This window comes from Tachypleus tridentatus, chromosome 13 (assembly GCF_004210375.1).
Source record: "Tachypleus tridentatus isolate NWPU-2018 chromosome 13, ASM421037v1, whole genome shotgun sequence".
Taxonomy (NCBI): Eukaryota; Metazoa; Arthropoda; class Merostomata; order Xiphosura; family Limulidae; genus Tachypleus; species Tachypleus tridentatus.
Window position 1 is genome coordinate 60,679,282 of NC_134837.1, and position 17,421 is coordinate 60,696,702.

The 17,421-nt window shown below is 33.0% G+C and overlaps 1 protein-coding gene and 1 long non-coding RNA gene across 2 annotated transcripts; both read right to left on the reverse strand.

Moving 5' to 3' along the window:
• Positions 1 to 7,041: 7,041 nt before the first annotated feature.
• LOC143237016 (uncharacterized) lies at positions 7,042 to 17,051 on the reverse strand. The gene is made up of 4 exons (XR_013019836.1): positions 16,904 to 17,051; positions 11,230 to 11,300; positions 9,272 to 9,307; positions 7,042 to 7,094 (listed from the first exon to the last, which is right to left on the reverse strand). It is a non-coding gene; the product is annotated as an uncharacterized LOC143237016 (long non-coding RNA).
• On the reverse strand, positions 14,791 to 16,794 carry LOC143239830 (zinc finger BED domain-containing protein 5-like). The gene is made up of 3 exons (XM_076481385.1): positions 16,729 to 16,794; positions 15,401 to 16,045; positions 14,791 to 15,130 (listed from the first exon to the last, which is right to left on the reverse strand). The coding sequence occupies exons 1-3, from the start codon at positions 16,792 to 16,794 to the stop codon at positions 14,795 to 14,797; spliced, it is 1,047 nt and encodes a 348-aa protein (XP_076337500.1). The 3' UTR covers positions 14,791 to 14,794.
• Positions 17,052 to 17,421: the final 370 nt, after the last annotated feature.

The following is a 17,421-nucleotide window of genomic DNA, read 5'->3' on the forward strand; positions in this document are numbered from 1 at the left end:
CATTTGTATGTGGATACTTGACACTTGAAATTAATTATCCAGTAACTCTAATTAACACAAAACATATATAACAACTTCAAATGAATTACCTATATAAAAAAATATGTTTGTATTTGGCCGTCGGTCCGTTTGAAACTTATCTTGCAAATTTCTTAATCAAATGTTATGAATCTCATATCGATATAAAGACCTTTCTTTGAGAAGTTTCGTTATCATCACGCGACGGCTGGCTTTCATATGGTCTTTAGTTGTTTTTTTAATTTAAAAGGTTCTTCACAAATACAACACTTGACCCGAAGGTTACTTCCTTAAAAACAACAAGAATAACAAGAACAAACGTTACACTAAGTAAATTCTCTACAGACTTTCTTGGCCTATTTAGAAGTTAAAAATGCATGTGTTTAGTTCGTTTAAATTAATAAACTTATTACTTTGTAAATATCCATTCAGGCGTTTCTGCATTCCAGTTATATTTGCCTTCATTTCCTTTAAAATTACTTTACTTTACAAAAATTTAGTTCAATTTCGTTTCATATACTTCTATAAAAATACTTTTAGCTATTTTTTGTCAGTTTCTTTGTTTTATTTTGTATTAGTGTATCATACACTTAATAGTCGTAACTGTTTCCTACTCTGTGCGCTATTATAAATACCATCACTATACGTTAGTCCGTACGTATAGTTTTATTAAATAAAGTTACATCTAGCTAAATGTATTTGTCACCGTAAATATTGTTTAAAACAGACCACGAGTTATTGATTTAGTACATAATACTTAAAAGAAATGCTGTGTGTGTTACTGATAATGTGAGAAAGATTGAAACAAAAGACATGAAAACTACCGTACATATTTTGTGAGTCACAGCTAGTTGTAGAATAATATTTTAGCTGTAGGTAAATAGTTTGTAGTGTGATTTATCTATACATAAAACTGGATTAAACGTAAACTTTAGCGGTAAAGTATGGCTTATGTTTATCAAATGTTCTCTCATCTCTGATGGTCACTTTGAAAACGATCGACAATGATCTACACTACACAGATTATTATCAGTGTTCTGGTCATTTTCTGCATGACCTGTGAAGGTCAGGGGCTATTCTACACCTTTCCATTCCTTCTTGACGGTTTATTTATCTGTAGTTAAATACTAGGAGAAGCATCGCACAAGATCAGGGTTCAAACATTTCACTGATTATTACACTTATGCTACGTCTTTCCCTCTATATAAGAACACATTTTACCACTCGTCATAATTTGATTTGGTGATATCCTACACTTTACAAACAGTTCATTCACATGTCATTATATTTCACTAGATTAAGTTATTAAAACGTATTTGACATATATACACTTTGTGTGACAACATTTGACATAAACACCTGTTAAATACACTACTGGTAGCAAAACTTAAATGATTGCATAGGATCTAGCTATAGATGGCCTGTTCAGTAACCTTTAGTAATTTTGTATTGTATCGTGTATTCTTAAACGCCACAACTTACGAGACTTTGTTAATGTCAGAGATTACAGGTATGAACTGTTTATAGACTATTGTGGAAAGTGAAGTACTGCTCTCTTGTTGTCTCAGTAGTTCTTACGTTCACTGATAAAATCAAACATCACTTTTCACAGCTGGTGTTATCTTATCTACCGTGTTAAAAATAAATTTACACATGTTTTGATATGTCTGAAGGCGATATGTTGCTGTGTTTGCTTGTTTTAGTGAGATGTGTATTTATTGTGTGGTTGTGCTTTCTGTTCTATATTATTATATAATTGTGAGTTTTGTTATTGGTGTTGAAAGAAGTGGCGTCTTAGTAGCTAATTGACGTGTGTGGTTTGTTTCCACACGTTGTGTATTAGTTTGTTTACTTTGATTATTATTCTTATTTTGGACGATCTTTGTAATCTCCAAAGTGATGTTCCTTACAATAATAACAATATGGGTTTAGTGTTCTTTCGGGCATATTAAGTAATATTGATGTCTGTCCCAGCCCACACATCTTGGATTTATAGGTTGCTTTAGCATGTCCTCATCATAGGTTGCCCCAATATGACCGTATTGTTAACAAATGAACCATTGTGTCACAGCAACGTCTGGTGTTTTAATTTCTTCTACTTGAATTATTTCATATCAGCGAAAAATACCGTTAGTTTACTTTGCTTTAGAATTAAGCATAAAGCTATGTAATGGGCTATCTGTGCTCTGCCCACCATGGGTATCAAAACCCCGTATCTAGCGGTAAGAGTCCGCAGACATACCGTGTGCCACTGGGGAACAAAATACCGTTAGATATTACACCCTGGTTATCCAGTGTTTCGTGTTCGTGTTCTTTAACCATGTTCGATGTGTGTGTGAATCTTACTTGAAGTGATTTGTTCTACTTTTCTGCAGTGATTATTGTTTTGTTATCGAACATCTGGGATCTGTTCTGTGTCTGTGAGGTAGCGTGTTCCATTTATTTCTAATATTTTAATGTTAGGTTTGGTTCTCGGAAAAGATATTATTGCATATTCTGGATAAGAGACATCTTGAGTCCATTCTTTTAAAAAAACCTATTAAGGTCAGCCGAATCTATCCCTTTGACTAGTATTCTGGCCTCAGCTACCAGTTTGATTACAACAATTTCAGTGTTTGATTTCCTCTATAGGTATGTTTTTATATGTTCTAGTGATGACTTATAAGATGATATCAGACAGTTGTATGTGTGTTTTGTGTTTGTTGATAGAGTTCTTTGTGTTTTGAATGAGACAACTCGTCACTGGTTAATCACTACCAGCCCTTAAGACGTTCACACACATTTTTATAGAATCACCATTTTATTTTATTCAGTGTAAAATAATACTATTCAAATACTCGTTAAGTAACTTAAGAATAGTGGTATAGCCACAAAATAACACATCAGTTCTACAGTAATTATAGACAGGTTTGATTGATTGGACTTAACCACAAAGCTGGATAATGGGCGTTCCGTCTTCTGCCAATAAAGACGAGCTGAACCCGATTTCTACGACTTGAGTCCGCAAACGTACCGTTGTGCCACAGAAGAGCTATAGGCCTGTTATATTACTAATGTCGACACATGATAAATCACCAGTATCATCACCACATACCTAAAATACCAATATTTTCTTCATAGGTGTGTTACAGGATCACTTTCATCACTGCTAGTAATGTTTTACCAAAAACAAGAATTTTAAACTGTTAGAAGTACATCTCTAGTAACAACAAGAACTTCAAATAGTAAAACAAAGTGATTTTTTCACCAATAACAATAACTACAAAGTGTGAAAAGATTTTAGATCATCTTCAATAACAATTATTAGTTTTGTTACCGCTAATTTCATCTCACTCTATAGTTAATGCAAGTTGTTTGAAAGTTTCTTGGAAAACGCGCTGTATTAAAAGAAGTATGATGATGCAAATCAGAAAGTCATGTGACAAACATGATATAAATCCGTGGTGGACAGTATTTATCTATGGTTGTAAGTCTGAGAACTTACCACTTCGTAGTTCCGTTAGAAACGAAACACGCCCCGGTATGGCCAGGTGATTAAGGCGCTCGACTCCTAATCCGAGGGGCATGGGTTTAAATCCCCGTCACAGCGAACATGCTTGCTCTTTCAGCTGTAGTGTCGTTATAATGTGACGTTCAATCCCATTATTCGTTCGTAAAAGAGTTGCCCAAGAGTTGGCGTTATGTGGTGATGAATAGCTTCCTACCTCTAATCTCTTATTTCTAAATAAGGGAGGACTGGCGTAGATAATCATCGTGTACCTTTGCGTGAAATTCAAAAACCAACAAAAGCATCATGGTTATGACATAGAGTTTCGTGATATCACTGAGATATACAGTTTTAAGTAATGGCTTTAAACGCAATAACAGGGTGTCTTAATAATAATAGAAATATAGTTCAAATAACATATCATTAATTAATATTTTACACAAGGTGTATAACGTTAGCTCACTACGTGTACGTAATACCTATTGTTTTGTGATTAGTTTACTCTGTTTTAATTTCATTTTATTTGTCTTAAGGCGTTTTAAAGTGACGGTCAATCCCATTATTCTTCGTAAAATAGTAGCCCAAAAGTTGGCGGTAGGTGGTGATGATTAGCTGCCTTCCCTGAAATCTTATAGCTACATTAGGGACTGCTATTATAGAGAGCATTCTTGTAGCTTTGCTCGAAATTAAAATAAACAAACAAAACGGTGTTTAGGAAGACGTTTTCCATATAAAGAAACGTATGTATTGATTTCGATATTAATGGTTGCACGTGAGCACTGCGCATAAAACCTTTTGTGACCTGTGACAAATGTGTTCAGCTATACATATTGTTACAAGATCCTTCTACCAGATACACCACATATCTGATCAAGGGAAAAGGAGATATAGCAGGGCAACTCAGTTTTTTATATCTTTATTTCATGGCAGGGATTTAGTTTTAAAGCGAAACTAGGGCTTTCATCATACTCACTAGTAAGTATAATAATATTATCATGGAAGTTTAAGTTTTGTACCAGGCTACTTACTTTGGAAATGGAAATTAATTTTAGAATTTTGGAGAAAAGTGATCGACGGAATAAGAGGCAATATTTGACAGATGATAATAATCGACCATAACGTGATGGCCCCTTTTAAGGGTCAAATGTACCAAGCATGTATAAATTCATTGCATCGAAATTAGCTGGGAGGAAGGCGCCGAATAATCTACCTGATATGAATTTAAATACTGACCCCCTTTGGCTACTCCTCAGAGGATGTAAACCAGATCTGGTGAATATCGTTACAGAGGATCTACAGCTTTAAAAACGAATACTCACACACACTCATCATTTTCTTCAAGTAATGGTTTACCTAACAAGTTCTGTCAGAAAATAGCAAATATGTATGTAGGTATGCATACGGACAAGCAAATGTGTGTAAGTAGGCAACTATATAAAGTAAGGTGCTATACAGACAGACGAATAAAAACGAAAATATACATATATACAGACTAGGAAGTATGCAGGTAAACAAATGTACAGACAGAGAGATATATATTTAGACAGATATACATGAAGCAGATATATAAGAAGACACATACAAAATGAGGAAGATATATACGTAGTGAAATATTAAGGCAAGATGATATAAAATTATATAACCATACAAACAGGCAGACATATAGTTAGGCAGATAGACATGCAGGTAGATATGTAAATATACAAGCATCTAGGTAGAAAGGTACACAGCTCAGTAGACATAGAGGTAGGTAGAGAAATATAAAAATGAGCATATAAACTGGGAGACCGATATAAGTGTAAATATATATATATGTGTGTGTTAAGACAGATAAATAGGGAAACATATACATATTTAGACAGATAATATACAAGTTTGCAGACATACAGGCAAATAGTCATGTAGACAAACTGCAGAACTCTCAAACAAGTTAATTGATTTTACATGTTTAGAATTTAAGTGTAACGCTACACAAAGGGTATTCAGCTGTTCACAGTTTTGAAAGGATAGAAAGAATGAAGGTAGTTAGCCACGAGTGGACCACCATCAGATCTTGAGTTACTAATCTGTGACTGAATAGTGGAATTTGACTGATATTCTTATAGCACCCCCACTGTCCCCAAATGTTTTTAAAACAACCACAAGAGCTCTTGGCCGCACCCGAGCTCTAGTTACTGTAAAACGGGCAAATTTACGACCAAAGTGAACCACAATTTTAATCGCCCGAAATGAGCCCTCCAGTGGCACAGCGGATGTGCAGACAGACAAAAACGAGCATTTGCATAATTTTGTCTGTATACTAGCCTGCGGACTTATACTGCTAAAAAACTGGTTTCGATACCCGTGGTGGGCAGAGCGCATGAAGCCATCTGTGCTTAATGATAGCATAGTCCGACGTATTATTCCAGTAACGTGGAACGTCATGGAGACGTATTTGTAAGCCTATTTTACATTTAATCCGTTAAAACGTTACACTAGTTATGTAGCAGACACATATGTGAGTTTCTGAGTAACTAAATATAGATATAACGGATATTTTAAAACCGAACTTGTCCTGTATTGTTATTTCTTTTCAGCTTGTGTTCCATCGTTAAGTGTGAACAGCCATAGTGCAAAGAAGAAAAGAGATATGATTGTTACAGTTTACGCAATCCGTTTTCAGGAACATTTGACTTGCACTATGAATGCTGTTGATGTATATTATAGCACTTGAATAACAAACGTACCCTAACAACTGTTTAAAGTGAAACCTGTTTTTAACATTAAATAAACAATTAAGTTAAGTATTTTACATTCCAGCTGTTAGTAAACACAGTTGTTGTTGTTTTTTTAAATGAAGAACATCCCAATAATGATTTGATGTTTCTGACGTACAAACTTTACATTGAAGAATGTCTTCTACGGGTCACTCAATATTTAAATACTAGTACTGTTACAAGTTTTCTTGAAGTTTCTTATTATTAATATTATTTGTACTATGAAATTTGTTTAATAAGTACTAATTCAATTTTACGCATTTTAGAAAATGCAACATATAAACATAATGGAATTTTATCTCCACCTCTTATATTCAACATAATAGAATGTGTTAAATTTCATGAATATCAAAATGTTTTATGTTTTCATTCTATCAGTTAAACAAGGCACACAGAAACTGAAGATGCTGAAATAATTTATTGGATAACTAAAGAGATAAACAAAGTGTGAGAAAAAACTACATCTGATTAATAATATGGAAAGATAATATCAGAAAGATTGTTCTTTCTTGTTTTATTTTTTACTAACTAAAACAAACGAAATTTAATGTTGACAAGAAAGTTAGAAGATTTTTGTTTTTCTGAAAGAAGGACTGTATTATTCATTCATTCCGCTAACCTGGGAATTACTAGAGTGAAAAGGAAAGAACCCCAATTAGTCGCGAAAGGTAGTTTAATTTAAACATTTTAGGTTTTACTACAGTAAGCTACGGAACATTTCTTAACCTCAGAATAAACAACAATACAATTATTAGATCTCAATTAAACAGTCGTTTCTTACCATCAGTCGAGAAGCCGGAGTAATCAGCTCATGGGTTCTGCTTTAAACAGTTCTGTATTGAAAAAATAAAAAAATATATAATTTTTAACGTTTCTTAAAACAAATGTAAATTATTTATAGAAACAAAAACAACAATCAAGAACACTTACATATACATTGTTATGTCAAGTGTAGGCATTATCTTAAAAAAAACATTAATTGTATACATTTACATAACTCATATGATAAACTATTACGCAGATTAAACTACAAGACAGAACGAATTTTGTTAAAAAATCGTTTCAATAAAATTTAGAGATCAGATAATTTTTCAAGTAGTGAAAACCTAAGGATTAAATAAACGTTTCTTTCTATTGGTGTTCCCCTTCGTCTTGCTCACGAGTCAGTATTGTAATATTATAATGGAAATTAAAGTTTTGCATCAGGTTACTTACTTTAGAAATACAAACTAATTTTAGAATTTTATAGATGGAGTAGGAGAAAAATGATCAATCAATGATTGAAAGTTTGTCAGACGATAATATTCGACAATAACGTGACGGCCCCTTTTCATGGTCTAATGTTGTCGGGCATGTATAAATTAATTGCCTTGAAAGTAGCTGCAGAGAAGAAGAAACGGAACTACGCTGAGAAAACCCGCTTTTACAGAGCAGGAGTTGAATAATGTACCTGATCTGATCTCAAACACTGACACACTTAGTCTACTCCTCAGAGTATGTAAACCAGATCTAGTGAATATCGTTACAGTGGATCGACAGTTATATAATCTCACACAAAATCATCATTTTCTTCGAGTAATGGTTTACCTGATACGTTTTATTAAAAAGTAACATATATATATTGGCAGGCATGTACACGGGCAAGCAAATCTATACAGGTAGACAAATATATAACTTAAGACACATATACAGTAATAAATAAAAACGAACATTTACAAATATAGAGATTGGCGGATATGCAGGTAGACAAATGTGCAGTCAGGGAGATATATATTTAGACAGATATACACGACGCACATATATACGTTCAAAAAAACATTAGGCAGAAAGGTATATAATTAGATAAGCATACATACCGGCGAACGTATAATTAGAGAAATAGACATGCATTTAGATATGTAAATATGGGGACATATGGGTAGATAGGTTCACAGATCAATAGACATGTTGGTAGACAAATATACAAATGGGAATTTATATATATAGGCAGAAAAGTATAAGTGTAGACATATATCTATGGTAAGATAGATAAACAGACAGACATATATGTATATTTAGAAAGATGAGATACACGTTAGCAGACGCACAGGCATATATTTATATAGAGAAATATATATACGTAGACAGATATACAGCCAGGTAAATATATAGGTAGACCTATATACAGGCAAGAAGATTAACATATTGAGCGCTAGAATGCATTACTATTAAACGTTTAAACAAGTTAATTAGTTTTACATGTTTTATAATTTACGTGTAACACTATAGAAATGGACAAGAGTGAAAGCAGCTAGACAATGAGTAACTAAATAGAGATATTTGACTGTCATTCTTATAGCGCACCCACACTCCCCAAATATTTTTATAGCAACCACATGAGCTCTAGGCCACATCCGAGCTCTGGTTACTGTAAATTGAGTCAATTTGCGACCAAAGTGAATTAGAATTTTAGTAGTTCCAGTTAGGCCCTCCAGAGGCACAGTGGATATGCATACACACAAATTAAAAGGAACATATTCATACTCTTATCTTTATATTAGTCTGCGGACTTATACTTCTTAAAACCTGTTTTCGATATCCGTGGAAGGCAGAGCGCACATATCCATCTGTGCTCAATAACAGCTTAGTCCGACTTATCATTATTAGTCCGACTAGTCCGACGAGGCATTATTAAAAAAAAAACGATTATGTATATTAATATGTTAAATTTCACAGAGGCAAAGCTATAAGACAGAATGAAATAAAATTGATAAAGTTTAATTTTATATAAAAAATTGTTCCAATAAATTTTAGAGATTAAATAGTTATATTTAGAATAAAAATAATAATAAAATATAATAATTATCCTTATTATGTGATTTATTTTGATATGTTTATTATAGTTCAGAGTTAATAATTAATAATAGCAGCGTTATTTTTTGTTTCGGCTTGTTTTTGGTTGTAATAAAGTAACATTTTGTTTTACTTAACGTAATTCATAGTAATAATATATATAATAAAATAAACTTACGAAGTATAGAGTTGAACCAAAACTTCTATCAGTGTGCTGGATAAAAAATGGAATTACATTTTGTCGAAAATATTCATTTTACGTTTAAAATTCACATTGATGTATATAATTTACGTGATACGAAAATACGTTTAACATATTACTGAAACAATTACACCTTTACACTGAGCACGAAGATTCAATCTGATATATAAAACTGAATTAGAAACAATTTTCAAATATAAACAGAGTTAAATCATTAATCCATTCTTACATACCATAGATTATGAAATATTATTATGAATTTTTCTGTTTACACGTCTTTACTGCTTTAAGTAACATAAAAATAAATCAGAACCGAATCTTTCTCTAAACAAATATGAAACTGAAATAAAATTCAAGAAGAAGGGTAAAATTTGTTATATTTTATTTAAACGGTTACATTAAACATCGTTATCATAAGTTTATTTATGTTAATATTCACTTCTACCTATAATTAGTAAGAAATATATCATTTTACGATCTACTTTTGCAAATCACAATTCTGAATTACCTTTAACGTTGAATAGCTTCCAATATTCCTTGGGAATAAAATGTCATAAAGGTGAGTGAATTCGAGTTTAAAGTATACCAGTACGTTTTTAAAGTTAGAGTTCTATAAAAAATGTTTCTGACCGCTATTTGCTATCATTCACCCAGCTTTGTTAATCTAAGTACATCGAAACTGCAGCATGAGCTTTGTTAATATAATTTGAGCCATATTCCTTCATTTCACAAGATTAAAAAAAAACGGTTACTGGACAACTTGCGCCACAAGAAACACTTTGCACTTATACAAACCACAAACCAAACAAATGGTATTATCGTGTTATCTTCGTTGTAGTTTTATTAGCGCAAACATTCATAATGGACTATTCATCCAAAGGTACAATAATATTTCCTCTTGAAAATTTTTTGAACATTACTTGAAAACTACTGTGGGAAATAAACAAACAGTGTATTACTAGAACGTTTATTCAGAAAAGAAAAAAATTGAAATTATTTTGAAAAATATTCTTAAAACAAACTAGTAATGCTTGGGTAAACATTGTCTTGAAAATAATCTGTTAATTCTTATGAGTAGATTTACCTGGTATCTGGAAGCTAATTTGTTACAGAATTTGTTCAGAAATTCTACATTTGATAAATCGGGGCAGTCTGATTCTGATTCTGGCATAGTTCTATAGCGTTTCTCTGACGTATAAATAGAAATGAACAGTGTCACTAACAACAAAAGATGACTTATTTGTTACAGTTATTGAGTTGTAAGAGATTTGCAACAAACATGAAAAAAAATGTTATACAATTGATATTTTACGAGAACAAAATGTCGTATAATCTGAAAAATAAATATATATTTCGTTGATAAAATAGTTCTGGAAATAATCTATTTTCACATTTCTTTTTTACTGAAACATGTCTGTATAAGATACTAATACAGAACTAATTGTTTTATGTTAAGGATAATTACCACTCTAGGATCGTGCTAAATAATGAATTCAGAAAATATTTAAAGGAGTTTTATACATAAAGAGATTACGTATAATCCATATCAATAATACCGTATTAATACAATCTTTCTTAATACGTGCAAAAAATGTATGAGAAATAAAGAATACACTAGAATTCTCACAACAGAAGCTATAAAGTACTGCGATAGTAACTAGAAGTACAATATTGTACAAATATCATCACCACGTGCATGATATAATACAAATATTATCAGAACATGCATGATACAGTATAAATATAATCTGTCACTGCTACATAAAGAACGCGCATCAAGGGTAGCCATTATGTAGCTTCGCTCAAAAGTCATAAGAAACCAACCCAAACAAATTTTACGCGTGTCTAAAACATCTCCAATATTATAATTCTCAGTCGAAATAACATTCTTTACCACTGTGTTAAACAAATACAAATAGTAATGTAATACTCACTTCAGTCACAGACGAATTGTTCAAAAGACTTTCGAAACGCTTCATTATAGTTTCTTTAGTAGCATACCGATCTGAAACATTATAAAAAAATTAATTATACTTTTTTTACAAAATATTAGTGTTGGGCCTATTATTTTTAAACATTGCCTTTTTTATTTAGCTCTTTAAAATTTTTCATGTATTGGATGAATGAATGATCGTAGTTTTCCAAGCACACTCTCGCCATAACCATTGCTGTTCACACCCTGACAGATTATGTTGTAAGACTTGATTTAAATAGGTAGAATTCCATGTTTGAATTTTACACAGCATACGTATATTAGGGTAAATGTGTTGATTTGGCTTCTCTGGATGTACAGAAAGCATTTAACAAAGTGACACGTTGAAGGCTTGTGAAGAAACGTTTCTCTATAAGTATGGGGGATAAATTATGGAGTTGTATAGAAGAGTGGCAAGATAGAAGAAAGCAAAGGGTTGGTATCATAGGACTTCAGTCAAAGTGGATTAATATTCCAAGTGATATACCTCGGGACTCAGTCTTAGGATCATTGTTCTTTTTGATTAACATTAAAGACACAGACAAAGGACTTAAACTTACACATGATATTAATGTGTTGAGTATTATTGGGTGTGAAGAGGATGTTACTGATTTATAAAAGGATTTAGATTATTTAGTGAATTGGTCAAATAAATCATAGATGGGTTTTAATTGTGATAAATGCAAGATAATATATTTGAATTATTATAGTTTTAATTATAAGTATTATTTGGATGGAAATAATGTTAAAAGTGTCATGAAAGAAAAAGATTTTGGTCTCACGATTGGTAAGTAACTTAAGCCATCCAAACAATGTGCTGTTCTCAGTGGGAAAGAAAATAGGATTTTAGGTTATATCAACAGAAATAATGAATGAATAAAAGTCTAAAGATATTATAATTTCATTGTATAGGTCACTAGTTTGGTCACATACAGAATGTTGTGCTCCTTACCTAAGGAAAGACATTGAATTGTTGGACACGGTTTCGTGGAGGATTACTAAAATGGTACCTGGGATGGAGGGGTCTTTATATTATTACGTCAAAACCATGTTTTTTATGAAAAAAGGTAATTTAGTATAACAAATAATATAAGAGATTAGATGTTTATTGTAACATTTCTGTTCTCTTTGTTCTGAAAAACTGGTGGAATTATTTACATTATTTCTCACAAAAATATTATTCTGTGAGAGTTTTCTTTTAATGGCAGGTTCAAATCTCCGTCATACCGATCATTTTCGCCCTTCTAACACTTGGGCGTTATAATGTGACGATAAATATCACTGTTCTTCATTAAAATAATAGCACCAGAATTGTCAGCTGGAAGTGATGAATACATTTTCTCCATGGTAACCCTCGTGTATCTTTGAAAAAAGTCCCAAAGAAACAAACAATGTGATACGTGTATTATTGTTATATGAGTATTTTGTCTTGATCTCTCATAAATGCGTTTTCAATTTTTCCATATTTTCTCTGTTTCATTTTGTTCTGTTTTTTTTCAAATTCACCTTCTGATACCCGAAATACCACCTTGGTCAACATTTTTCTGTTATTTTCTATTATATTAATTAACAACACATTACCCGAGAACACTTGTCAAGATATTTTTATCATAAATTGTATAGGATTAAATAATTACGTTTAAAACGTTCGTGAAAACAGTCTTACGTTAGCATTGCAGTTAACAATCTATTTAAATCGAACTGGGTAAAATAAGAGTTATAGAGATAAGTCCTGATGTTTCAAGTTTATTGTATAAATGCTTCTGTGTGTGTACAGTAACAGCATAAATTGGGTAAAGATAAAGTATTATTCTACTTTTAGATCGCTCTATCTATTCTTCTCATATAATTGACATATATACTTATTTTGTATTAGTAAACAAACTGTGCTTCTTGCTTATATAGAAATCATACAGCTTTCTTACAAGTAATTTATTACGTTTTGAATGGTGTTTTTAACTTCATCCTAGCAGCAAAAATAACCTTTTACAAACAGTTTCAGGTTGGATGACTCCAAGAAGATGATTATAGTGGAGGCTAATTCCAAGTGAATTAATTAAAAGTGTTTTATTACACCAATCAATTTCTCAGAAAAAGAACTAAGAAAACACGACGAATACTAACAATAGGACACTACACTGTAAATCAAAGGTGGTTGTAATCTGGTCTAAATCCTAATATAATCGTTCATCACTTCTTATTAGACTAATCAATAATTTATAAGTGACTGTGGAGTATAAGTTATGAATAACAAGAATTGTAAATCGTAAACCACCATAGATATTAACAACAGAACTATGCACTGTAAAAAATACATTGAAGCAACAGAACTATGCACTGTAAAAAATACATTGAAGCAACAGAACTATCACTCTATAAACGTTGCAGTTATTAACAAGGATTGTAAACTATCAAAACTTCGTGAATATTAGTAACAGAACTGCACAGTGTGTAAACACTGCAGTTCTTAACAGTAAGGAATTTACACATTTAAAGTTCCGTGGATATTAACAACAAGAGCTGTAAACCAGTGGTTCCCAAACTTTTTCAGCTTGTTACCCAATTTAACATGCCACATTAAGCATGTTACCCCTTTCACAAAATGTTTTCAACATTGATATATATGGCTAAATTAAACTAGAGATATATTGCACTTTATTTATTACACTTTATTTATTTACAATTTATTTATATAATTTATTTACACTGAATTACACTTTTAATTATTGTATTTGATCATTGTGCATTTCTAATGAATATTGCCAAAGATGTCAAGAACATCAGTGGGATGGATGGAGTTGCATACTTGAAGCTAGTTTAGGAATTCTTGGCTTTGTGGTTGAAAGTGCCAGCCTGGCATCGTTTGCAACATTCAAGCGAGTCCTCTTTTTTGTTTTCATCCCCAGCACGGTTGAGAACCCCTTCTCGCACAGATACGTTGTTGAGAATGATACCAACAACTTAAAGGCTCTCTTGGACAGAGTTGGCGAGTCAGCTAGTTGTGAAATCCAAAAGGAATCTGCATTTTGGTTTTGGAATTTGACTTTCAAGGCTTCATTTGCTCGCATTGTGATCCACTTCTCCTTTGCAGAGAAATCATCATCATGAATGGCCTTATCAGGTACAGAAAAGGGATGAATGATCCACTGAAGACTGGCTGTTTTTAGGTCACTCTCTGGAAAGTAGTGCTGCATGCTTGTTTCAAGCCCCTTCAAATGGTCGCTCATCTCTTTGTTGATGGTCTGTAAAAGTGATCCAGTATCATAACTATTCTCCTCAACAAACTGGTCTAGGGTGGGAAACTGAGCGATCACTCCTTTCTCCAAGCGTCGAATCCAGAGTCTCAATTTTCCCAGAAATGCAATCACAGTGTGATGGGCATCAATGACAGTCGGGTTTTGGCCCTGGAGTTGCAGATTATCACTGTTCAGCTCCGCAAATATGTCAGCCAAATAACAAAGTCGAGCAAGTCACTCCTTATCAGTGAACTTGGTAGCAAAAGGAGATTCTTCTTGTTTCAGAAATTCCTAAAGAGCCGTTCGGAGCTCAATGACTCGACGTACAACCTTGCCTCGTGACAACCAGCGAACATCGGTGTGGTAGAGCAGAACTTGATACTGCTCTCCCATTTCCTTGCACAGCTCCCTGAATATGCGCGAATTCACATCCCTGGACTTGATGAAATTGACGATTTTCAACACATCTTCAAACACTAATTTCAGATTACCAGGCAGGCTTTTTGATCCAAGAGAGTACCGATGAATGATGCAATGATCTACAGAAATTTCTGGATTCACAGCTTGTATGAGGCCCCGTAATCCACGATTACGACCCATCATCGACAGTGCTCCATCGACGGAGACCTAGATTAAAAAAGAAAAACTGTTATAGATTGCGTCAGTTAGTCATTCTTACTTATCGTTTGCGTTATAATTATATGGTTTTAATTTAATTTAATTTATTTTGGTACTTTAGTATTTCAGTACGACAGGCACGATACTTTTTTGTGAATTATGTATAAAATATTAGCTACATTACAGCTACTTGTACAATAAATAAAACTATATGACTATATGCCATGTAATTCATTGTATTTATACTAATCTAGACTTTATATAAATATCTCTCTCTACCTGTTGAACGCTGTTCCAATCCAATCCATTCGTGGTAAAGAAACTGTTGATGATATTGAAGATATCTTCTCCCTTCGTGGTTGTCAGCAGATCTTCGCATAACAGAAACTCTTCTTTGATCTTGTCCTGGTAGACGTAAGGAACGAACCCAAGGAGAACCGCACAACTGGCTACGTCACACGATTCATCAAATTGCAAGGAGAATTTGCTATATGAGCTTTCCTTGATCTCTGTTGTAACTTGGGACAGAATATCTGATGCCATGTTATCGACTCGTCGGCGGATTGTGTTGTTTGATAGAGATATGACACTCAGTTTCTTCGCTTGATCCTCCCCACATACCTTGCTTACCATCTCGTATGCACAAGGCATAATCAGATTCTCGGCAATGGTGTGGCATTTTTGTTGTTCGGCAACTTTATATGCAACAAAGTAAGATGCTTCGACCGCAGCTTGAAGCTTTTGGGCTTGAATCCCAGATGAACCGAACTGGATATTCTTCAATGCTACAGCCCGGCGCTGAAAATAAGCCTGATCCTCATTTTGAAGATGTGGATGGCACTTCTGGAGGTGAGCTGAGAGTTTTGATGGCTTGAGGCTTTCATTTGTCAACACTTTGTGACATACTACACATTGTGGCCGAACCTCTCCACCAGAAGGTAAATTCACAAAGCCATAGCGAAGAAAGGTGTCAGAGTAGGTGCGCTTTTTTAGACATTTTATTGTTTAATCTGCAGAAAAAGAAAAAGAAAAACTGCATAAAAAAGTGTGAACAATGTGAACTTATTATTTATTTTTTCATGGTATTCTAGATAGCATTAAAAGAGCTTATTCAGCATAGGAATGATATAATAGTAGGTAAATACTAACTATACTGCACAGGGCAGTACACATACATACCAGGTTTTGTCTACATCGGCTGATGCTCACATAGAAACTGACAGTGTGAAATAGAGGCAACCTCAGGCAGTGAGTGACGCGTACTGGACACGTCGATGAGTCATCAGGGTTACTGAGTGACTTGTATTCTGAAGCATACTTGTCAAAATACTTTTAGGTTACCACAAACTTAGATACATATTTTTTCTTTTCTACTACTGTATATTAGTTTTTGATGTTTATTGTTATTTGGTTTAACTTTATTACATACTTAAAATAGGTTTAATTTACAACTTTACATACTAAGACTAAGTTAACATTAATCCTAATACCAGCTACCTCAATGTTTTCTTGATTTTCAGAATTTTAACTTTTTTTCTGTCACCCCTCCATTACCCCCGATAAATTGTTAAATTACCCCCAGGGTAATTAATTTACCATTAATTTACCCCCAGTTTGGGAACCACTGCTGTAAACAATGAAAGTATCTGACGAGAACTGACTTTTCGAAACATTTTTTGGGTACATTCTTACATATGATAAAATTTATTTTAATTATGGTTACAAATCTATCTAATCAACATATGCCATCATTAGAAGAACACAAAGTTGATTCATACTTACCGTAAGAAAGTAAATGAATGAGTCGTGAGGTTATCTGTGACCTACTCTAACAAATACAGCAGGCCAGAAAAATAAAAGCAGCGAGAAGAGCTCTATTCTTCATTCTGTTAGTATTATGTTGATATTAACGACTGTCGATTGTTATATAGTGTTGGTGGAAGAAAGAAAGGGAAATTTCATCATACTGTCAGATTTCTATTCAGACTTTGTTTCAAACACTGTGGACATTACGAAAGAACTGTGTAATACGTGGAGATGCATTAATTACGAACGTCACGTGTTACCAGAGATATAGATTTCTGTATTCGTGGTGTTACTGTGTTCTACCTATCGTTAGCAGTGTGTGTTAGTGTTTGTATATAAATGACACTAAAGAAAATGAAAACGACCCAAAATCTTGTTGTAAGAGAAACGTCTATTATTTCGTGAAAGCGATCTTTTCATGTTCCATTACATTAAAATATTTTGTCCTATTTAAAAGCTGAATACAGTATTAGTGAAAGAACATTGTTAATATG